This window comes from Haliotis rubra, unplaced genomic scaffold, assembly GCF_003918875.1.
Source record: "Haliotis rubra isolate DU_JTF1 unplaced genomic scaffold, ASM391887v1 Scf390, whole genome shotgun sequence".
NCBI classification, from domain to species: Eukaryota; Metazoa; Mollusca; class Gastropoda; order Lepetellida; family Haliotidae; genus Haliotis; species Haliotis rubra.
In genome coordinates, this window is record NW_025767069.1 from 599669 (window position 1) to 624165 (window position 24497).

At 39.1% G+C, this 24497-nt stretch overlaps 2 protein-coding genes across 10 annotated transcripts in view; one reads left to right on the forward strand and one right to left on the reverse strand.

The window, feature by feature from the left end:
• Nucleotides 1-367: 367 nt before the first annotated feature.
• LOC124286759 (peroxisomal leader peptide-processing protease-like) lies at nucleotides 368-22884 on the reverse strand. 6 transcript variants are annotated; one of them, XM_046723188.1, is made up of 10 exons: nucleotides 22805-22884; nucleotides 15002-15818; nucleotides 11385-11545; nucleotides 7629-7775; nucleotides 5333-5482; nucleotides 3895-4016; nucleotides 2500-2588; nucleotides 1238-1332; nucleotides 894-974; nucleotides 368-565 (listed from the first exon to the last, which is right to left on the reverse strand). In XM_046723188.1, exons 2-10 carry the CDS (start codon nucleotides 15406-15408, stop codon nucleotides 537-539), a joined length of 1281 nt encoding a protein of 426 aa, XP_046579144.1. In that variant the 5' UTR covers nucleotides 15409-15818; nucleotides 22805-22884; the 3' UTR covers nucleotides 368-536. The 6 variants fall into 6 exon arrangements, with proteins under 6 accessions (XP_046579144.1, XP_046579141.1, XP_046579142.1 ...); XM_046723185.1 differs by lacking the exon at nucleotides 22805-22884 and adding an exon at nucleotides 21843-21953; XM_046723186.1 differs by lacking the exon at nucleotides 22805-22884 and adding an exon at nucleotides 21801-21953.
• The window catches only part of LOC124286756 (flocculation protein FLO11-like), a 41540-nt gene continuing 39254 nt past the window's right edge, over nucleotides 22212-24497 (forward strand). For 3 of the 4 annotated variants that reach the window (XM_046723177.1, XM_046723180.1, XM_046723179.1), the window contains exon 1: nucleotides 22727-22750. The gene's annotated coding sequence lies outside the window, so the exon portion shown is untranslated. Of the gene's footprint in view, nucleotides 22238-22726; nucleotides 22751-24497 lie in introns of those variants that run through there. The other variant, XM_046723178.1, reaches the window with a different exon arrangement.

Here is a 24497-nt window from a genome sequence, read left to right on the forward strand (position 1 = left end):
TGTTCAAGATCCCTTGACATGTGTATATGTATCAATGTCTTTAGTTTTTTTTTAGTCTTTAGTCTTTATTCATGTAAATGTAGACCATCGGCCCATGGTACAACGTTATACATTGGTAGCCTTCAAGCTGTACCGATGACGATTGTTAGCATAGAAGATGAACATAGCAAGATTTCTTAACAAAGGAGGAGTAGCATTACTCACCAGTCGATTTACACAAGGTTGGATGGGTGAAAACATCGACAGGGATAAAACGTTTACATAGATCATCATAGACAGTACAAATCAGTAAAAAGTGGTACTCATTTTCTACATAGTTACAGGAACACATTTCACACAATCTTGAAAAAAACCCCAATGTATCAATGTATATCACAGCTCTGGGGCAAATAATGTTGGAATAATATTTGTTAAAATAAATGTAAAAACTAAAAATGATTTTTGATTCTTCAACTGATGGCCATATTGTCCGACATGTATGAAGGGTTGATTCAGCTAAGGGAGACAACTCTTTACGCCTTAGCGAAAACCCAGGATCATAAACGGCTTTCTGCTAAACAGGCACCTGAAACCAAAAGAAACAACAGGTGATAAAGGTTTGTCTAAACAATCAAACCATACTGAATGGTATTTGTTTGAGAAAATCTATTACTGCAACTTGCCATCCTTTGTTCTGAGAATGATGCCTGTTTAATTAGAGTTAAATCTTTAAGAAATGGGCTAAACTATTATCTTTTTACTCCGTGTCAATGGCAGCTAACTAAGTTTGCATTAAGTCAACAAGGTGGTGCCATAAGCTGGAGTTACTCATTCAAAAAAGGATTGAAGAATAATTGTTCACACCAAGTACGTTAATTTTTTTACGTTAATCAGGCAAGAAGCTGCAGTCTCACCTGGTGCTGCTGGAGTCCCCAGAGTCCAGAGTCGGTTGATGACAGCATTCTTCAGGTTGAGGTATTTCAAAACATTGGCATCTGAAAAAATGTGTAAACTCCTGTTACAAGCAAACATTGTGACAGACTGAAACTGCTAATGCTGTATCATGGTATTTCTTTATTCATGTTTTGTTAAAAATGCCAACATACATCCATTTAATGATATTTCATTTGGTTGGGGTTGGGGGCTCATCTTTATTTGGTGATGCCTTATTTTTATGACATATTTTTGCCTAGGATGGCACTTGTATTTACTTCAAGATTTACAGTCTATAGATTCTGTATTGAATGTTTTAACTTACCTCCAGACTGTATATACTCTTTTATCACCGGCCAGATGGTGATTACAGGTACACACATGTTGACATGAGGGAAACTCGCGCCTGTGTCAGTGTCTCTGTAACAGGTGTAGAGTTAATCACATTCAAATCTGATCTTGTACTGGGGAATGATGTCACTCTGTCAAGTCTTAAGGACACATCCCAAGGAAATCGCAACAGGTGAACTCTGCACTCTTCTGACCAATCAGTCTAAATGAAGGAAGCATGGGTACATCAGCAAAAACTCTTACCAGCTTCAAACACTATTCTGCTTCAATTTTTACCTTGATTTGGAAATTTTCATCAATAGCTGTCGCCAATATACATTTGTTCATGCACCAGTTTTGGTGCACAAATGCCAAAGAACTTGCACACAACATTCACCACACGTTTGAATGCTTTTCCCCCTCATACTGTTTGTCTGTTGTTAATGCTGCACTCAGCAATATTTTCAGCTTTATAGCCAATCCACTGATGTGCCTCTTGTGCATCGATCTCTGTAATTGGGATCCGATGACAAGCATTTCCCCAGTCTCAGCAAGCTGGACCACCCAATCCTGTTTATCACCTCTTACTGACTGACTGACTGAGTTTAGTTTTACGCCGCTTTTAGCAATATTCCAGCAATATCACGGCGGGGGACACCAGAAATGGGCTTAACACATTGTGCCCATGTGGGGAATCGAACCCGGGTCTTCGGCGTGACGAGCCAACACTTTAACCACTAGGCTACCCCACCGCCCCTTATCACCTCTTACAACAAACATGGGCTGTTGAGGACCAATTCTATCCTATATCTTTACAGGTCAACCTCATACCAAGAATGTACAAGTTTTGATGTTGATTGGCCAGTTAGAAAGTTCATCTGAGACAAACCCATAAGGAGATATGAATAAGTCTTTAGACAACAGGTATCATACCAGAGAAAAAGATTGGATTTTATAAAGATTTGTTTTAGGATCAAATTTCTCCAAAGCCAAGTTTCAATTAATTAATTAAGTTATTAATTTGATACTGAGAAAGTTGTCAGTGATTATTAAGGTAAGGTATGTTACTGGTACCATATTCACAACAATGTGTTTTAATGACTTAAGAAGATGACACATGCAATACTGTGGAATAACTGTAACCTCGAAGCCAATTTTAGAAATATTTTCAATCTATCAAATTACAGCACATCCATATTTGTTTCTGATTACACATTTGACTTACCAATATGAAAATGAATAATTTTGTCAACATACTTGGCATTACAGACGACAATTCCCAGAAGACGTCCCTGTCCATCCAGTACTGCCCCTCCACTGGCCCCTGGATGGACAGCACATGTTGTCTGAAACAAAGTGAGCGGCAGACGATCACTAGCTGAGAACTAACATTGTCACTAAGGTGACATAATCCCCCGCCGTAAATTATCAAATCAAACTTAAAAAGTAATGAAAATTTAAGATGAAGTTCAATGTCAACAAAAACATGACCAGTCAACCTCTCTTGATATCTTCTCTTTAGTTGTTCAAACACATAAATATTTTCAAGACTGACTTTGAGCTTGACACGATTGTCATAGTGTATGAAATATGCAAAAATGGTCCTAAAGAAATTGCTTATTGGAAAACATTCAAGGGAATTCTTGAATGTCTATGAAGAAAATCCAGCAAATTCAGGGTAACATGCTGAAAACTTCAAAGTGTCGCAGTGACCTTGAAAATTATGCGAAGGTCACCAAAATTGACTGGGCCCTGTGCCTTCATTAGATGAAGCTTGGTGTCAATTATGAAAAAAAGTCCAGTGAATGTTTTTTTGCGATATCTTGCTGACTATCTTAACATGCAATTTAACATGCTAAAATCTTCAACGTGCCTTTGTGACCCTGAAAATTAAGTGAAGGTCACCAAAATTGAGTGGGCCTTGCACGTTCCCTAGATGAAGCTTGGTGTCAAATATGAAGAAAGTCCAGAGAATGGTTCTTGAGATATCTCGCTGACCATCTTAACATGCAGGTCAACATACTGAAATCTTCAAAGTCTCGCTGTGACCTTGAAAATTAAGTGAAGGTCAACAAAATTGACTGGGTCCTGTGCCTTTCCTAGATAAATCTTGGTGTTGAATATGAAGAAAATCTAGTGAGCGGTTCTTGAGATATCTCGCTGACAAGAGTAAAAGGTGAAAGTCCCTTGTGACCTTGAAATGAAGGTCAAGGTTACCTAACCTGACTGTGACCTTTCTTATACTGTGATGAACCTAGGTACCAAATATGAAAAGAATCTAGTCAACGGTTCTTAAGATATTCTAATTCATATATACGGATGGATGGACGGATGGAGCCTAATACTATATCCCCGATTCGCGCTAAACACGCGGCGGGGGATAATGAGAGTGAGAGAGTTGGGTTTATGCAGCCCTTAGTAATATTCCAGCAATATCATGGTGTTGGACACCAGAAATGGGCTTCACACATTGTACCCACATCGGGAATCGAACCCAGGTCTTTGGTGTGAGCGAACGCTCTGAGTATGAGAGAGGAACCGGCAGACGGTTAGACATTAGATGTAGAGAGAGACTCTGTTCTTCAGTTGTTTTAGCAATAGTTTATTTTAAATAATGAAGAGATTTTGTGAACATTGAATACTGAATCTCACCTGAATCATGACTGGAATATTGTTGACCTTGACCACTTTGGATATAACACCAGAGGTCACTGAAGGGTGAAGGTCAAGCTCCTCACCAAATGTAGCATGGCCAACAACATAGACTGTAGATCCTTTGAATAATACAAACAAGTCATTGTATAAACATTAAGTATGACTCACAATGAATTTGTTGACTGTAATTTATTCATATCAGCTCATTATCTGAAATGCCACTCATTTAATATGTATAATTTTATTCATTAGGCCAGACAAATTTTATTTGTTGTTTTACGTTGAGCCAATGCTTTTTGTCCTCTTAAAACCTAAAGGGTTGAAAGGCAGGAGGGAAAAATAAAAATAAATCACCAGTCAAAAGTAATATTCCTTCTAAATACTCAAAGTATTTTGCTGGATGATTTTTTCGCAATTTATGAAGTATGTATGGGGCAAAACAATCTAAAGGCAGAGGGAAAAAGAAAAAGAAAAACAATTTACATTCTTGGCCAATAAAACATCTAAAAAACGATTTTATTTTTTTGATTTTTGAGCAGGGAAAATTTATTTGGATTTTTTTTCTTATTCTTGAAACAATATGACAGGCGGATCCGTAAAACAAGAAATGTAATTGGTCTGGCCTTAGCTGTGATTACAGGCAAGATTTCAAAGTTGACTGAAGGAGAAAAAAACCCAGTCGGTCTTGGATGGTTAACACTGGCAATAAGCCAGTTATAGCAATATGGTGATACGAGACCATGGGTTTCACACATTATATATATGAGGATTTGAACCCAACGTTCTGCATGATGAGCACTTTACCCACTGACCTACCCATTGTCAGATCAGTATTTCAACTCATTGTAGTCATCAACACATTTAGAGTAAAGTGGACATATGCCATATACATTACCCAAAATTAGTTAAAGACTGACTGACTGAGTATGGTTTTACGCCGTTTTTAGCAATATTCCAGCAATATCAAGGCGGGGGACACCAGAAATGGGCTTCACACATTGTACCAATGGAGGGAATCGAACCCGGACCTTTGGCGTGACGAGCGAACGCTTTAACCACTAGGCTACCCCGCCGCCCCATGAGTTAAAGAACACTCAGTTCTTTTATAGTGTAATGATAACACATAGTAATATGAAAGAATCTGATGTTCTTTTACTTCTATAGAGTAGGGGAGTGGTAGGGTAGTCTTGTGGTGAAAGCGTTCACTCATCACACTAAAGACTAAGGTTCAATTCCCCACATGGGTACAATGTGTAAAGCCCATTCCTGGTGTCCCCGCTGTGATATTGCTGGAATATTGCTAAAAGCAGCTTAAAACTAAACTCACTCACTTTTGGGTAGAATATACCAGGATACATCCTGTCTGGGATGATGTGACAAGTTTAAGACTCCTGCACAGTAGGTTTGATTAACAGAAAACAAGTCATGACTCTACCTTCTGTGGGATAAGCTAAGGGGGGACAACTCTTGTGTGCTTCCAGTCCGGTGCATGAGACAAGGGCCAGGTCAAACTGTGTCCCTACAGGACTCTTGTACAGAACCTGGCACGGCTGGAGAGGACTGCGAGGTGCTGACTTCAGCTGCACTGTAACAGGTGATCATTGCAAGGTATACAACTGGCTTTCATAACAAATGGAAATACAGTCATCCCCTGCCATATGCGTTACGAGACGTCCGCGTTATACATAACAAGGCATAAAGGCCAAGTAAAATGTATTTTCCATGTGCATAGCATAACTGCTATTTCTTGTATTGTGCCCACTATATCGTATCATTGGGGGTGAGTGAGTGAGTTCGTGAGTTTAGTTTTACGCCGCACTCAGCAATATTCCAGCTATATGGCGGCTGTCTGTAAATAATCAAGTCTGGACCAGACAATCCAGTGATCAACAGCATGAGCATTGATCTGTGCAATTGGGAACCGATGACATGTGGCAACCAAGTCAGCGAGCCTGACCACCCGATCCCGTTAGTCGCCTCTTACGACAAGCATAGTCGCCTTTTGTGGCAAGCATGGGTTGCTGAAGACCTATTCTACCCCGGATCTTCACGGGTCTCATTAGGGGTGAACAAACAAAGAAACTTTGTTCATGACAATAGGAAACTATCAATCAAACATCACTAGACATGACAATTCACATTGTCATTCCTGTCATGCTGCCTGATATTCAACTAAGCCAGAGATGAGATGACTGACTGACTGAGTTTAGTTTTACGCCGCTTTTAGCAATATTCCAGCAATATCGCGGCGGGGGACACCAGAAAATGGGCTTAACACATTGTGCCCATGTGGGGAATCGAACCCGGGTCATCGACGTGACGAGCCAACGCTTTAACCACTCAGGGCTATGCACCTTCCAGAGATGAGATGATGAGGTGAGGTGAGGTGAAATTGGGTTTTACGTCGTGCTTGAGAATATTTTGCTCATATGACGAAGTGCATGTGTGTGTATGTGCGGCTGCTTGTACTAGCCCAGGCTTAAGATAGTTTTATAGTGCTAGCCCAATGAGATACCATGCCTCAGTGAAGCATGAATACCCCACTCAGACACATTATACTGACTCCGAGCCGACCAGTCCTTGTTGTACCCATTAATGCCGAGCGCCAGGCAGGGACCAACAAGTTCCATATTTTAACGTCTTTTGGTATGATGCGGTCGGGGATGGAACCCACGACCTTCCGCTCTCCAGGTGGACGCTCTAACCACTACACCATGGAGGCGGTCTTCAACTAAGCCAGAAATAGCAAGGAGGCAAGGAGCCCTAAATATATTCAACTAAAAGAAATTGTGATCATGTTCCTTTTTTGACAATTTATTCTACAAATTCTGAAGTCCTCTTCCTTTGAACAGAGCTACAGATAACTTTTTGGGTCATTGAGTTATGTACGCGCTTGTGTTTATCTCAATTGGGTATACTAATTTTTCTTTGAGTAACCAAATAAATTGTACCCACCTCACTCAAACTCAGTTGGGTATTTTGTCATTTTCCATTAATTGTAAAAAAATAACATAGTTTAAATGTTTGTTTAGGTGTTTGTTGTTTATATTTGATCAGTAATATGAGAAACGATAAGAAAGACTGCAAGTTGCCGAGTTCATGTGCTGAAATAGAACCTCTCAATATACCTTAACATTTTTGTGTGTACGCATGTAAGATCAAATGTAATGAGTATTTACAAAAATCAAGCGTACATGTACGCAATAGACGTAATAGGATATTGAGTTTTCACATGAATATTTGTGTAATTTACGCAGATACACAGCTTATCTGTTCCTCTGTTTGAAGATATAATTTAACTTGTGTTAATTTGGCCCAATAAGACCTCATTGATCTTCAAAAATTGTAATCTTCCTAAATAAAGATTTCAGCTGTGCACTCAACATGAGAATCATTGTTACCATTCTACATTTCAACGAACTGACCGTGCTTGTCATGTTTGTGGGTGACTTTTCAGTGTTTCTGGTTTTCTGACGAATAAGTAGACCAGGGTCATGTTGCACATACTATTGTTGTGCTCAGGTGATCTTAACTCTCATACTTTAACATAGGCTTGCGACATAGGGTTTGATAGCTATCTTTGTGAAGTGGGGCACAGGTCCCGCTTATACAAAGCTATCTTAGGTATTGCAAGTCGACATTCAAGTATGGCAGGTACCATAGTGTCAGCACAGACTGCAGTTCCATGTATTGTATTCCTCTTTCTGCAGAAAATGTATGCATTAAGTTACCTGTATGGCTGTGAGAATCCTTGATGACATGTGAACAGGTGATGACCAACCCCTGACCTTGACCAAGTATTACCCCTGACCCCCAAGAAGGTCCGACCTTCAGCAGGGGAACTTCTCCCAAGGTCAAGGACATACTTTTCTTGGTTCCTATAAAAGAAAAACATACCAGTAATAATAGAAAATGGTTAATGTTTTTTATTGTCAGAACTCTGACATCCGATATCAAATCAAATTATCGCAAACAACAGTGACCCTTGAAGATCCGGGTTAGAGTTGATCTTCAGTAACCCATGCTTGTCGTAAGAGGCGACTAACAGGATTGGGTGGTCAGGCTCGCTGGCTTGGTTGACACATGTTATCGAATTCCAATTGTCTAGATTGATGCTCATGCTGTTGATCACTGGATTGTCTGGTCTAGACTCGATTATTTACAGACAGCCGCCATATAGCTGGAATATTGATGAGTGTGGGGTAAAACTAAACTCACTCACTCAAACAACAGTGATCTATTAGCATTTTAATTCATGACCATATATCTTGTGACCACAATTTACTTTTAGAGATTGTTAGTTTATCCATCAGAATATACTTTTGGCCTCTGCTTCGACACTGCAGTCAGGAATATTCCAGCAACATCACAATGCATACATATTGAGTTTGGAACAGTCAAACAAGAGATAATATTTTGAGCCATCAACTTGCAGTAACACATCAAATTCCAGAATTAAAAATTCAAGACAAAGTCTACAAAGCACTGGTATCATTTCAGGAAAAGATTTCAAGGACACAAATTCAATCAAAATTTTTATTTCCTACTCCAGCCAAGAAGAAACAAACAAACCCATTGCGCTTAATGTAATATAAACCAACTGATAAGGTAGTATGTTTTCCTTATTTACACTATTATTTTCATATGTTTAACTCAGATGGTTCATTTAGAACTGGTTCTAAAAAAGCTTCAAAGAAGTAGAACTGGTTAGTTGAAATATTTCTGATATTTGTAGTCAAATAAGCTTCTAAAACAATTCTCTATCTAAGGCTTGAGCTTAACAACTTCTTCCATCTGTGATAAACACAGTTGGGTTGTAAGTGACACAGGTCTCCTTAGCTACCTGAAATGTACAGTTACTATGATAACCAAGTCTAAGCTACAGGTTTTGTTGCTTCTGAAGAAAAGTAAAAACATGTATATGACAGACCAGGGCTTCAGATAAGGGCCGTATCGCGTATGTACGGCTAAAAAATATGCATGAGGAAATGTGGGAAATAATTTAGAAAACGTAGCGGATACGCACCACACCAGTGGTGTACAGTCTCAGAATCATTTACAGATGTATTTATCTGAAAACGTATTATTTTATTGTTTATTGCTCCATTTACACAAGAGTAGCAATGTTGTGGTGCATATATGAAAGGAAACACAAGATTACTGATACTCCATTAAATTCTTATACTCGAAATGTACTCTTAAGGTTTTCCAGTACTCCTATACTGCAAAAATATGGAGTACGTTCTCCTGATTTTGAAAAATGATCTGGAGCCCTGCAGACAATGTGTAGTAATGCCAGCTTACAATCATGCAAGTCACACGATACTTAATTTGCACTGTGTATGTGAAAGTCAGTATTCAATATGGGAAGTCTGCATGGGGGAGTTGCGATCGTCAGCTTTTTTTGGCTCACATAACTGGTTAATTTATGCATGTTTTGTTTAGTGTCAGGAGGGCAGGGAAGTAAATCCATCCAAAATATTTACTGGGCCAAGTTACTGCAATCTTCGTCAACACTATTTTATAAATCAAAACAGTAGATGGTAGATCTATCTTGTGTTGTATTGCTGGTGAACACTTGCATCATTCCCTGTAGAGAAACAATATGTACTTTCATGAGTCAAGAATGAATCAGCAAGTCACCAAGCATTATACCTACAGCAAGGATTATGCAAAATACCTTAATGCTAAGTCCCTTATGTTAAGCCTGCTCTCTCCAAGGCTTATGTAAATTTGTTAGGCAAACAGCGAACACACTATTAATAAGTTAGCTATGTTACTTCATTAAGCACTTCTTAGTCAAGTGGAGCAGTGGGGTAGCCTAATGGTTAAAGCGTTTGCTCGTCACGCGGAAAACCCGGGTTTGATTCCCACATGTGTACAATGTGTGAAGCCCATTTCTGGTGTCCCTTGTCGTGATATTGCTGAAATATTGCTAATAGCGGCATAATACTAAACTCACTCTCACTCACTCTTAGTCTAGTGGATAGTGTGTTTGTCTGGAGAACAGAAAGTACCTGGTTCAATCCCCCTGGATACATCATACCATCAGACATTACATATACATACATTTGGCCTTACAGTTCAAATATCTTAAAAGCAAAGATAAACACCACTTCTCCAGTTTGTGTAATTTCTCTAGCAAGCTAAACAAACACTTTGGACAAGCAGAGGTGGATGGTTTACTGGAGGAGAGCAGTTCATGAGTCAATATCATGCATTGACAAATAGAGAATCTCACCGAGTGTCTTTTGATATCAAATATATCACGAGTTGATAAAGTTACAAATATCTGAGGCTTGACGAGGATATTTTTACTTTTATCAACGAGTGTTGATATATTTGATATCAATAGACACGAGGGTGAAATTCGATTTATCATCAAATATCACTCTTCATTAGTTTTCAATGAAAATGCACATCTCTGAACATGGTACTGCCATTAGACTTGCAGTGCAGCGATGTCATAGCATTGTGACGTCATTAAATTTATGACATCACAGCATTGTCAGGGCACTGTACAAAATCTACTGTCAAGACAATGTCTCCTAGGAGATATCGTTTGATCTCACACATGCAATATCTCCTGTGGAGCACGGTTTTGGATGATGTCACTACAGACACAGCTGGGACACACAACACCACTGTACTACCCCGGTAGTAATAGACCAGGGTGCCATTGTACAAGCAGCCTTAGCGCTAAGATGATCAAAACTCCCTACCTTAACACCGACCTCCGACAGTCGTAGTGCTAGGTTGCTTTGTACAACGCCACCCTGGCCCATTTCTGGTGTCCCCTCCATAATATTGCTGGAATAATGCTAAAAACATCATAAAACTCACTCACTAGCAATAGTCACGTGAGTGAGTATGGTTTTATTCCACTTTTAGCAATATTCCAGCAATATCAAGGCAGGGAACACCTGAAATGGGCTTCACACATTGTACCCATATGGGGAATCGAACCCAGGTCTTCTCGGCAATTGAACCCTTGAACCCCGGGTCTTCAGTGTGACAAGCAGATGTTTTAACTGTAAGGCTACCCCATCCTGAGTACAGTGGAAATTGATTTTTCTGTTGAACTCAAAATGTGATGATTAAGCCAACTGTTAAGTGTCTTGAAATCATTTCTTTTATTAGACTTTTCAAACAAATTCATTAATTCTTTCAACAAGCATGGAGCAACAAGTTGCGGAGGACTAACATTGTAACAAAGACATAGACTGTGTTTTTTAAAATGTGTAATTTTGGAATATCATTTTATCCCCATCTTGCCTCTGTTATTTCAGGATAAAAAACCCTCTCTAAAACAGAAACTGAACTGATCTGGCCTTAGGTATATTTCAGAGTTCTATGTGATGGAATCTGAACATCTGAACTAAAAATAAGTATTAATACTTCAAGCTACTTTTGAAAGAAATTTGCTTAACTGGTACATCATACTGTCAAATAATATTTTTCATGGTCTATCATATTTATTTACCAACCTGGAAATTGCTGCCTCTTCCTCAACTCAACTTCATAGTCTACTTGTTCATCCAGCCGTGGAATGCTGCCAAGCACTTCATGTATTGAGCAAGCCAGGGAAAAGCCGAGCCACTCTCCGTTCTTCCAACACATTGACGATACAACAATACCACTTAAATGTCTGGAATGGAAGAAATCAAAACCTGGAGAATACTGTGATCTGTAGATTTACAACTTCTAAAACCAGGTTCACCTATCACAGATCGATTACAGAGCTACGTGTCGTAGGTCCATGTTACAGAATAGGAGTTACGACAGCCATAGTGCAACTATTGCTTGGTGAACTTGGAACCATTGTGTCAGGTGAGGTGAGGTGAAATTGGGTTTAACGTTGTGCTTGAGAATATTTCGCTCATATGACGACGTGCATGCGTGTGTATGTGTATGTGCGGCTGCTTGTACTAGCCCAGGCTGAAGCTGGTTTTATAGTGCTAGCTCACTGAGATACCATGCCGCAGTGAAGCATGAATACCCCACTCAGACACATTATACTGACTCCGAGCCGACCAGTCCTTGTTGTACCCATTCATGCCGAGGGCCAGGCAGGGACCAACAAGTACCATATTTTAACGTGTTTGGGTATGACGCGGTCGGGGATCGAACCCGCGACCTCCGCTCTCCCATTGTGTCAGAGTGAGTGAGTTTAGTTTTATGCTGCTTTTAGCAACATTACAGCAGGGGACACCAGAAATGGTCTTCACAGATTGTACCCATGCAGGGATTCAAACCCGGGCCTTCGGCATGATGAGCGAACGCTTTAACCACTAGGCTACAGGCCCCCAACACCCACTGCTTCAGAGGAAGTACCAAGCCATGTTATCACTCACACTGAGAATTGATAGTTTTCTTTATTACCCATGTGGTCAACGTATGGGTAGTTGCATACTAATCTGTTGACCTGTTGACCTGTGTCGTAACGACTTGACCCGAGATTCTAACGATTTGATTGGATAACAGATGACCTCTCAATTAGGTCACATTCTGGCGTAACTATATTTTCATTCATAACAAACACGTGAATTCATTCATTCTACAACTTAAATGCATTGTGGGAATGTAAACATCGAGCATGTTGCAGTGTCGCTGTTTAATTGTGAGACGAACAGAGACATTATATCCGTCGAAAAACATAAACGCAATGTTTCCACCAGTGATATTTGCCAAATGAAGAAACTGCAAACCAAGAAACGGGGTGCTACGGAGTAGTTTACTGTAGGAGGCTGTACGAGGCGATGACAACTGACATGCATCGTGACGTCGCTTACCAAGGCAGTGACGTCATTACTGTGTGATGTCATGCAAATATTGTACTACAGTACAAAACTCTTCCGCAACCTCTTTATGAAACCGGTTTCAGTTTGAAACCAAAATATTAACAAGAATACACTATTTTGTCAATTTAATGCATGTAAGACCTGGGTAACAACATTTCAAACAATTGTTTTCTAATGCACTGGTTGCAAGAGGGTAGAACATAAATAAAATACCACACTCGGGCTCATTACATACGAATTATACGAAACTCGTGACCTTCCTATGATCCCATAGGAAGGACACTCGTTTCATATAATTCGTATGTAATGAGATCTCGTGTAGTATTCTCTATTTTTCTTCTACCCTCTTGCAACCAGTGCATTAGAAAACAATTGTTTGAAATGTTGTTTCAGGGGATTCCTAACTTGCATCTGTTCATGTGCAGCCTAAAGAGTTAAATGTCTCATGTCTCATGAAATGAGACACACAGTGACACGTCCAAGTTACAATGTCAAGGTGTATCCTTTGTGCATGATCCACTGCAGTAGAGTTAATGTATGTGTGAGGCGTACCTTCTGTCAGCATACAGTAAACTATGCTTATAACAAGCTCAAGGGCACCACTAATATTAGGTGAGGTGAAATTGGGTTTAACGTCGTGCTTGAGAATATTTCGCTCATATGACGACGTGCATGCATGTGTATGTGTGGCTGCTTGTACTAGCCCAGACTTAAGCTGGTTTTATAGTGCTAGCCCACTGAGATACCATGCCGCAGTGAAGCTGACACATTATATCGACTCTGAGCCGACCAGTCCTTGTTGTACCCATTAATGCCGCCACTAACAATAATTCCATATAACAGTAGTTCCCACAGGTGCCAAACATCTTTAACACCTGTTAGCATTAAACTTTGAAATAAACCTTCGACCTAGCCACAATCTAAGTGTATTTGTCTACTCCTTCTCGTACAGTACACACTGGCTATCCTTCTCCTCCTGTTTATTTGTATTTGTGTTTAAGGTGATCGTGTTTCCTTTGCTTTATTTGTTTTAACCATGCTGTATGTTTCACTGTTGTAAAAAGAATTCCTTTGTCAAGCAATTAAGTATTATTATTATTAATTGTTATAAACATTTTGGAATATAAAGCATGTATCCAGGACAAAAATACCCCAGTTCATTATAATTATCAGTCAGTTTGTTGTAAGTATCTTCACCATAAACAAAGTTTACTGTAGAAATATTTGCAAAAGAACAGCTTTGCAAACTGACATGGCAACAGTGGGTAACTCACAGTTTTACTATCAGGTTTTACATAATTGTCATGAATATTTCTATGCAATTCTATGTAAACAACTATAAATGTTGGGATTTATTGCACATATTTATGAAAATGTGCAGCTTGTCTGGAGGTCTGAAAGCAGACATTTCACTTAACAATTATTTTCGGGGGCGGTGGGGTAGCCTCGTGGTTAAAGCGTTGGCTCGTCACGCCGAAGACCCGGGTTCGAATCCCCACATGGGTACTATGTGTGAAGCCCATTTCTGGTGTCCCCTGCCGTGATGTTGCTGGAATATTGCTAAAAGCGGCGTAAAACCAAACTGAGTCAGTAACAATTATTTTCCAAAAGTATCTTCATTTATCAGACTACCCATGATCTGGATTAGACTGATCTTCAGCAACCAATACTTGTGAGAAATAAGTCACAGGATGGGATGGTCAGGCTCGCTGACTTAGTTGATGCACGTCATCATTTCCCAACTGCGTAAAATGATGCTTGTGATGTCAATTCCTGGATTTTCTGGTCCAGGCTTGATTATTTACAGACCGCTATCATATAGCTGTAATATTGCTGAAAATAATAACGTCCTAGGTCCAACACTCATTCACTGATAGCCCATGGATGGAAATAACCAATTGCCCGACGTCCGAGTCCAGTGTTTTTTTTCTGTCGGGCAAGCAAATTTGTATATCACACTGTACCGGTGTCCAGTTGACTTTCTAATGTTAATTATGTTGTTTATTTTAAAAAATCAACAAGAAAACGGCCGATGGAAAAATTATCAGGGCAATTGATTTTACATGTGCCACTGTACCAGAGTACACTAGCAATTTTAAAGTTATTTCCACCCCTGTAGCCATTTACATGAAATGAAATACTACTTTATTGTGGATAAAGAAGTACTTCTTTATATTTAGATGGCTATCAGTGAACGAGTGTTAGACCTAGCACGTATTATTTTCAGCAATACAAGCCCCTGTGTGTGAAACAACAAACAAACAAACGAACGTTTACGACACTAAATTTGTCTAGGTATGTACCTCGAGTCATCACTGCCTCCAAGAGTAAACAACGGGCCTCCCTCAGAACCTGGGATACAGCGAGCATCAGACAAAATTAAACAATGATTTCTCCCTGAAAGATTGCTGATGATCCCCTTGCTCACAGAATTCAACATTATATCTGGGAACAGGTTAGCGAAAGGTGTTGCGAGGAGCTCCACAGGTTCCCCAATCCGACAGCACTTGGTTGAACGTACTCTCATGACTGAATTATAACTATTCCATCGGTTCAGCTGGACCAGAACAAAATAGGGCAATAATTTGTACATCTGCTCATCCTCTCCATCAACAGATTCATCAACAGGTACATTTGGACTTGACTTAGGCCCAGATTCTTTGGAATTGTCTGCAAATTTCCAGTTCCCTTCCGGCATTAATTGTTTCATGGCATGTTCAAACCTCAAACATTTGAACAAGGACCTTAATTTTCCGGTGAGGATTTTTTTGTTTGGGGTATTTTTCTTGAATGTTGGTATTTACCAAGGCTGTTTTATAGTTCTTCAAAGAATATTCCGTAGTTTTGGAGTCATTTTGGGTTAAGCTTTTCCAAAATAACCTCAATGCCGACATGTAAGATGGCAGAAAGATCAATCTGCTGTTTGGAACATGATTCCAGTTTCCTGAGAATATCCGGTTTATTGAGAAGAAACGGTGCTAGAACAGACGAGTGGGCGATGACGTAACCATGGCGAGTGTCAACAACAATGCCACACCCCGTGCCTTCAGTTTGACAGGTGGTAGATTTCACGGTCAACACACATGCTCGGACAGTATCCTCCATAGCGATGGCCTACACCTGCAATACATAAACAGTCAATGATACATCCTTCATGCTATTTGTCTGCCTCAATAATCTAGGGTAAATATTTATTGTTAAAAATACCCTGAATCAAACTCTGCCTAACTTGGTTTTTAGTCAATTTCAATAAAATGCTCATAAATACAACCACTCAATCAAATTACTCTCACAGGTGAGGTTGTAGCAAGGTTTGACTACTCAAACATTACAATCCCTTGTTTCATTTCTATAATGCCAAGTGCTAGATCAGCAACAAGTGAGGTGAGGTGAGGTGAGGTGAATTTGGGTTTAACGTCGTACTTGAGAATATTTCGCTCATATGACGATGTGCATGCGTGTGTATGTGTATGTGCGGCTGCTTGTACTAGCCCAGACTTAAGCTGGTTTTATAGTGCTAGCCCACTGAGATACCATGCCACAGTGAAGCATGAATACCCCACTCAGACACATTATACTGACTCCGAGCCGACCAGTCCTTGATGTACCCATTAATGCCGAGAGCCAGGCAGGGACCAACAAGTACCATATTTTAACGTTTTTTGGTATGACGCGGTCAGGGATTGAACCCGCGACCTTCCGTTCTCCGGGCGGACACTCTAACCACTACACCACGGAGGCGGTCTCAGCAACAAGTAAGGTTGTAATGATGCATTGCAAGTGTTGAGACTCCAATAGCAATTAATCGATGGTAGAAACGGAAATATATGTGTGACTATCGATAGTTTAGTAACTGACTTCCATTGATAAAAGCACAGTGCAAAATACAGGAAGTACCAGATTCGTTCACTTTGATTTAGAGTTATCTGCCCTTGTCACCTCTTAAACTTATCTGGGGTTTCAAGTTTGTCAGTTATTAAAAGAGACTGAAACTACTTCAGCTTGTTTTCATTTCATATAAACTAAACATTCATTTGGGAAATGACTTCAAATGAGACAATTCAAGGAGAAACAAGAAGATAAAGTCATCAATATCCCCCGCAATGGCAAAATACTCTTCATGAATATGTCTACTAGTTATGATTATGTCAAATGTTTTGGTGTGTATATAAAAAGTGGAAGGAGAGTATTGAAAGGTTTTAAAAGTTCTGCTCTATAGCGAAGCACTACCACCAGTTTCAGTCTAAGTCAAACTTGTTGGCATGGAAATGCACAGATATTTTATTCAGAAATCCAAAACTACCAAAAGGCACCAGTACACCACCAGACCAATCTATGTGCCAAGTTTGGTGAAGAAATATTGAACGGTTTTAAAGCTCTGCTCCGGAAAAGACAAATGTGCACGGACGCATGGATTCCATTTTAATACCCCCCGCAAAACATGTTGCCGGGGATAAAAATAAAATTCATATCTGGGTCTAACCCCAACAAGGCACATCTAGGGATCATGCATGATATGTGTACCAAGCTTGATGAAGCTAGCATGTATAGTTTGGAAGATATGCTCCGGACAAGATGACATCCACATAGCCACAGCCTAAGTCAGATTTCCATGGAAACCGCAAAAAATAGGTAGGTGGGTAGGTGGGTAGGTGGGTAGGTGGGTAGGTAGGTAAGGTTTTAGAGCGATCTTGGGCCTCAATGGAAAATATGCGCCCAGCAACAGACTATCGCTTTCGCAATAGTTGTTTCCCCCTAAATAGTCACCCCAGCAAATGTCTCTTACAAATGATGTGCTGAGATAAAGATAGCACTGAGGTGAACTATGGTGCAGATGGGTCCTCGGGATTTCTGACCAAAGTCATAGGAATAGGATGTTGCTTAGTGTTACAAGCACTCCTTTCAAGTCATGTTCCTGAGTATGGTTTAAAGCTGCTTTTAACAATATGTGTCAGGTTAATTTCTAATCAGCCAATCAGCATCAAGGCTATTATATTCTCCTTATTACCGAGTGAAACACTCATTCATATCTAATTTCTGCATCTAGAAATAGATAGTCATGTCTGAAAGTATATGCTGGACTAATATATTGTGGATATTTTACACAGCCCCTTCCTTTCTAAGCACCACTGAGTGTATATTTGTGTTTGATGGCTGGTTTCTTTGGCTGAGATAGAGATTTAAAATTATAGTCAGGGCTCCAGATAATTTTTCAACATCAGGAGTAGGTTCTCCGTATTTTTTCAATATATGAGTACTGGAAAACAATAAGAGTACATTTAGAGTACTGAATGGAATTTAATGGTTTATCATTAAACTTGTGCTTCGTTTCATATATGCATGACAGCATTGCTACTCTGGTGTAAACGGTCAATAAACAAATAAACAATACTTTTTCAGATAAATATGTCTGTAAATGATTCTAAGACTGTACACAATTGCTGTGGTGCGTATCTGCTACGTTTTCTAAATTATTTCCTACCGTATTGTGTATATTTTTTATCCGTACATACGCCGATACGGCCCTTGTCTGTAGCCCTGATAGTGGTAAAAAAGCCAAATCATTTTTTAAGGCTGACATCTGATTGGCTCAAGAACACATGAATCCTTTCAGATTGGACTAAGTCTGTTCTTGTGACGGTGACCTTAGATTTTCATGCAGTTACGTGAGAGGTATCATATCAAAGCTAAAGACCGATTGTGATCAACAAACGCTCAGCTTGCAAACTTAATGAGTGTTTACGCTGCAGTCACAAACATGCCAGCTACATCACAATGACTTATAAAGTGACAAGTCAGGGAAACACAAACAGGTCAATGACTCGAAATGCTAACTGTGCTAGTCTTCTCTCACCACAATTGTCAGATCGGGTGGTCAGGCTCATTGACATAGTTGACACTTCATAGTATCCCCATTGATCAAGTGAGTGAGTTTCGTTTAATAGCAATATTACAGCTATATGGCAGCGGTTTGTAAATAATCGAGTCTGGACCAGACAATCCTGTGATCAACAACATGAGCATCGATCTGTGCAATTCAACAAAGTAGTGGGGACCTACACAGGGATGGACTTCCCACTGGAACTGTGGGAGTGAGTGAATATTTGTCTGGCCCTAGATGTGAACCAGAAAACAAACAACTCATTCAACATGTACACAACCCAAGCTCCATCTTCATGTACACAACACAAGCTCCATCTTCATGTACACAACCCAAGCTCCATCTTCATGTGTGACTTGGTTTTGACGAACTAGAATGGTTTCACTGGTTTTAACACCCAAATCTTCCTAGACAAATGGTGGCGCTTAAACCCGGGTAGACTGTATTACCATTCTATTAAAGACATCTATCTACAAATATTGGGATACAATACCAAATCATTGAGCCTGACCACCTGAACCTGTGTTTATCTTCACTCATGAAAAGCATGGGTTACTGAAAATCAATTCTAACTCAATTCTTCGTAGGTAGACAACATATGCATATTCTGGGAAATATGGACATCATTATGCATATCTTTTTTAATGAATGGCCTTGGACTTCAATGCCACCCAATTATACGTAAGAGTGAGTGAGTGAGTGAGTTCAGTTTTACGCCGGTTTTAGTAATATTCCAGCAATATCACGGCGGGGGACACCAGAAATGGGCTTCACACATTGTACCCATGTGGGGAATTGAACCCAGGTCTTCGGCGTGACGAGCGAACGCCGTAACCACTAGGCTACCCCACCACCCCATTATACGTAAGAAATATTAAACACAAAACAAGTGTCAAATGATATGTTTGACATGAAGAATAAGGACATTCCAGGATCTTGAGAGGCATTATTGTCAATATTGTCACAGCGCCACTGAGCATCTCTATGGTGGATATTAGGCGCGCTTAATAAATACATTATTATTATTATTTAGAAGTTTGTGTTCAAGTAAAATGCAAATATTATGGATGAAACAAACAAGATACATCAATGGGTATATATACTAAATATACAAGAAGCCAGTGTTGCATGTATACACAATAAATTGGATAAGAAAAAGGAGATGAAAGAGTGAGCTGTGGTTGAGCCAGACAATTACAACCTCAGCTGAACAAGGATCAAGGAGTGTATCTCCCAAGTGCCTGGGAAGTCAATTAGCTCATTACTGGCTTCTACCCACATCTGTTAATCACTTGTATAAACTCTTCTCTTGTATAAACTATGCCCTTTATCTGTACATCTCACTCTTTCATCTCCTGTTTCTTATCCAATTGATTGTATATACATGCAACACTGGCTTCTTGTACATTTAGTATATATACTCATTGATGTACCTTGTTTGTTTCAATTCACCTGACGAGGGGGCAAGGAATAGCCCAGAAATGTTGTGACATACAATAAAGAAGAAGTTGTCATCCATAATATTTGCATTTTACAAGGACATTCCAGTCAGTCAGCTTAATTCATTTACATCAAAGATTTATCTGGAACACAAAACCAAGTGCTCTTAGAAGGATAACAGAGAAAAAGGAATGGGATTTTTTTTGAAAGTTGTTATTTTTCTAATACAATGTATAACCCATTATTTTCAAAATGTACTTTAACCTTGTGTTCAATGCAGTGATGTTACAACCGGGCTTAGCCTCTTCTTCACTATTGGTCTTTGTATCAATGAAATGTAAGCTTCTGTGGAGCCATAACATCAGTTATGATAACAGCTGCATGACTTGAGAAATAATACATTATTATTTGAGGATTTTACCAACATTTTATTTGGGGCAGAATATCATCGTCTGAACGGGACATGCTTAATCTGTGTAGATGTCTTTCATGGTACCCATTTCAAAACTTTTAAACTGAAAATAATACTTTAATATACACATGAATCCAGCACCATGAGAACATCCACAAAATATTTCAAAATAATATGTCCTATTGAATATATTTCTTGACTTACATCTATTAAAGCATACAACTATAAAACACTTCTAGCAATGATAAATGTCTTAAACATTAAGTGTAGTGTAGTTGTGGAAGATAAAGTAAACTATTCAATCTTCACAGCATGAAATCTGCTGTTTCACCGACTTTCAATGCAATATTTAGATTATTTTGACAGTACCAGGCATTGACACAGCATCATATACACCATCACACTAAAGATAAACAGGCCAGGTTTGACAACATTCTGAAATCCAAATAACCGAATATGCACCTACTCATACCTCCTGACAAGTGAAATAAAACTGTCTCGCGACATTAAACGAAACATTATACTCCTATGCTCATTCCTGAAATGCCATCATAAATAATAAATTTAGAACTTCACATTTTGAAAGAACAGTTACAGATAGTGATATAGATATCTGGTCATAAGAAGATAACAGCTATACTTTTCAGAGATTGTGTTTACCCGACATCTGAAACTTCAATATAATACTTATTTTGTGTTGAAAATAAGCACCTTTCAATTTCCGGATATGAAAGACATTCAGTGTGTCATGCTAGCATAAATTATTTACAAAATACTGTGATTCAGTTAACATTTAAAATTAATGAGCACAATATTTTAGAGATACAGTTTGAAATGAACAGTATATGCGGAAAATCAAATACGTAGCATAAAGTCGATGTTGTGAAGCATGGTCTACTCTTGGAAATCAATGTCATTTCAACGTCAACAACAACGCTACCTTAAAAATAGACATCAACATATGTTTTCGATTAACAACGTTCCAATAATGCTGTATCTACTGTACAACTTTTCGCTTTGTCACCAGATCACGTTTATGCTTGTGTTTGGTAAAGGGGGCGTATCCATTCATGATTCAGTCGTACATTTGTCGCCTTCTGAATGCTTCGCACACAAAAACACTATCTGTCTCAAAACAAACTTCCAACATTGTCTTATTATGATATTACATGACTTATGTAAGCATGTTCGCGATTATTTATTTCGAGAAATGACACTATTCTGAGTACAAACTGACATTCCGTCCAATATGGCAAAATAACAACATAGTGCACGTGTCACAATGTTTACTTCCGTGTGTAAAACGTAAGCAAACCGTGTGTATCGACGGGCACCTGTCAGCATTTCAACAAAATATAATATTTCCTACATGAAACTGCAAGCATTAAACGTTCCCTTCAGAATAACTAACATTCCTTCTGTGGACACCTAAAAGGCTTTCAACAGCTGTCTAGATGAGGTGTGTCCTACGTTACTTGTCCACCCTCGACTGCTATAAATGGCTATTTGCATTGTCATTTGCTCCCGGTACGAGGTCACGCGGTGTGACGTCAGAGGATTTTGCGTACACAAAGGCTGAGAGTTTACTTCCAATTAACACAAAAACAAAGAAGACTTGCGTCGAGTCCTTAAGCGGACATATAGTACACATACTTATGTACCATCCCATCAACTTTTCACACCTATTAGCCCGCTACAGCCTTTGTAAATCGTTTCCAAACTTTCGAATGTCAATAGGTCAAAGGTTAATTCTGCCCCTGGCATGCAAATTGTAAACCCCGTTAATCATTGGCACGTTACATGACGGTGAGTGTTTTCTGAATATTATTTCGCTGATAAAATTTGCGGGGAAAGGCAGGGGTTCATAGGCTAAAATACTTCAAAAGGCTGATTTAGGCCCTGTAGATCTCCAAATACTAGTTCAGATCTCCAAGCAAGAGTAGTATCGGCGGAAAGCTTATCGTTTATTCTATCCGATGCACCAATGCATTCTCTCGTACGAGGTCAGTGGTGAATAAGATCGCGAGCCAAAACTTCAGACATTGTGGCTAACCAGAGGTTTGACACATCCACCATGGAGAAAATTCCTTTTGACCCTGACTTGATCGCGAGTTTTAGCCCCTGTCTGACAGCACTGACAATGTCAGATATATTTTGAGAGTCGTTTTCTGCTTCACGTTCACCATGAAAAACACAAATTGTCAAGTTTATTCTGACTTGATCATGAAATATCGAAATGTCTGACGGCTGGTTCGTCAGCGCTCCGGGCCTGTAATGAGCAGCTTGTCAGGGGACACGTTTCATCCTCAGTGGATTTGGGTTAGCAGACCATTTGTTGTGCACGATAGATAGTTTGTTACACGTTGTACCTACCTGGTGAGGGGCCTGCCACATGTACTTTTTCCGATTTCAAATTTACCTGCGCAATTCATACCACGAAAGCGGTGGTGGGCAGCCATGTTAAAAGTGGGCATTATCTGTATGAAAGCGTTCGATCTTTTAGTAATACAATGAACGGTTGATAGATTTGTTCAACACAAGCATGAAATGAAATATAAAGGAGTGTCAATAAGCAAATTACGAGACCTATGAGCCCTTACTTTCCACAGTATTTCGTGTTCAGTGAGAGTGATCTTAAAAATAAAATGTCTAACATGAGCCAAAACAAGATGTCCTGATACACGTTGACTATTAACAATCGCAACACATGCTTGAGGTGACCTACATCTACATTAATTTAACATGAGGCTACACACTAATATGATACCATTAAGATTGTGGTAGTATATTTAGGCTTTGGTAAATAGACAAGAGGTCAACTATGGCTGTAATTCGTGTGAGGAGCAATGGAAATGGGCCTGTTGGGGCTTCATAGATCCAGAATATTGCAGATCTAATCCAAGTTGTTGAGGAATAGAGTAGACTTGTGGGGATGAATCTTGCCATTATCTGTTACAGTTGTATTCTAGCTTGTTCTGAGGCACCAGAATGAGGATAGCTCAAGAACTGAGACTCTCTTGACATATTGGAAAAAGATATCAAATTTTTTAGATATGTTTGTGATAAGTAACACTAGCCCCAGGGAAATTATATATGTGAACAAAAAGGATTTTTTTCCTGTAAGCTAAACTTGTTTTGGCTGTATTATTTACATACAAACTTGATTTGTGGAAACAATTTTCAGAGGATTACAATATTGTCACAAAATTCATTTTACCTTTACATTTTTGATAATGTTAAGAGTTCCTTTTGAGAAGTAACATTGAAACTGGTATATCTAGTAGGTGTTAAATAAGGACTGCCTATAAATACTTATGTTGGAACACCTGTTTCGGAGTCTTTATGGTCGAACTATTATATGTGCTGATTGTACGGGAATGTCTGTCAGCAACCTCTGATGCTTGTTTATCTCAACCTGAATTGTTTGTTTAAACTATGAAGTAATCAAGTACTATTTAGTTACTGAACTACCAAATACTACAATGCTTGTTTTCCGTTTTAAGACTGTGAATGTCTTTTTTACTGTGAGCTTGTTTTCCCTGTTGTGTAACACTGGATGTTATATATTTCATGTGAGTGTACCAAAGGGCACTCTATGATATGTTTAGGTGTGGACTTTTGAATTTAAATGTGCCAATAAGAATACTTTTAGTTTTAAATCATTGTAAAACTCATTCACTATGATCTGATTTGTCTCCTCTTTAATTAATGCCCTTTTAGTCATGTTATGATTTATAATATAATAGTGTGTCCAGTTTGATTTTTCACACAGATATTATCACTAGCTTCATGAGTTTGAGGCACATACCCTACTGAGTGTCATAAACCAATGATTGTTTCTTCAAATACAGATTCTCTTTCTAGGGTTGTCAGCACCTTATATCAGGGGTGGAAATAACCCATTGTCCGACGTCCAAGTCCAGTGTTTTTTTCTGTAGGGCAAGCAAATTTGTATATCACACTGTACCAGTGTCCAGTTGACTTTCCAATGTTAATTATGTTGTTTATTTAAAAAATCAACAAGAAAACGGACGGTATAGTGGAAAAATAATCAGGGCAAGTGATT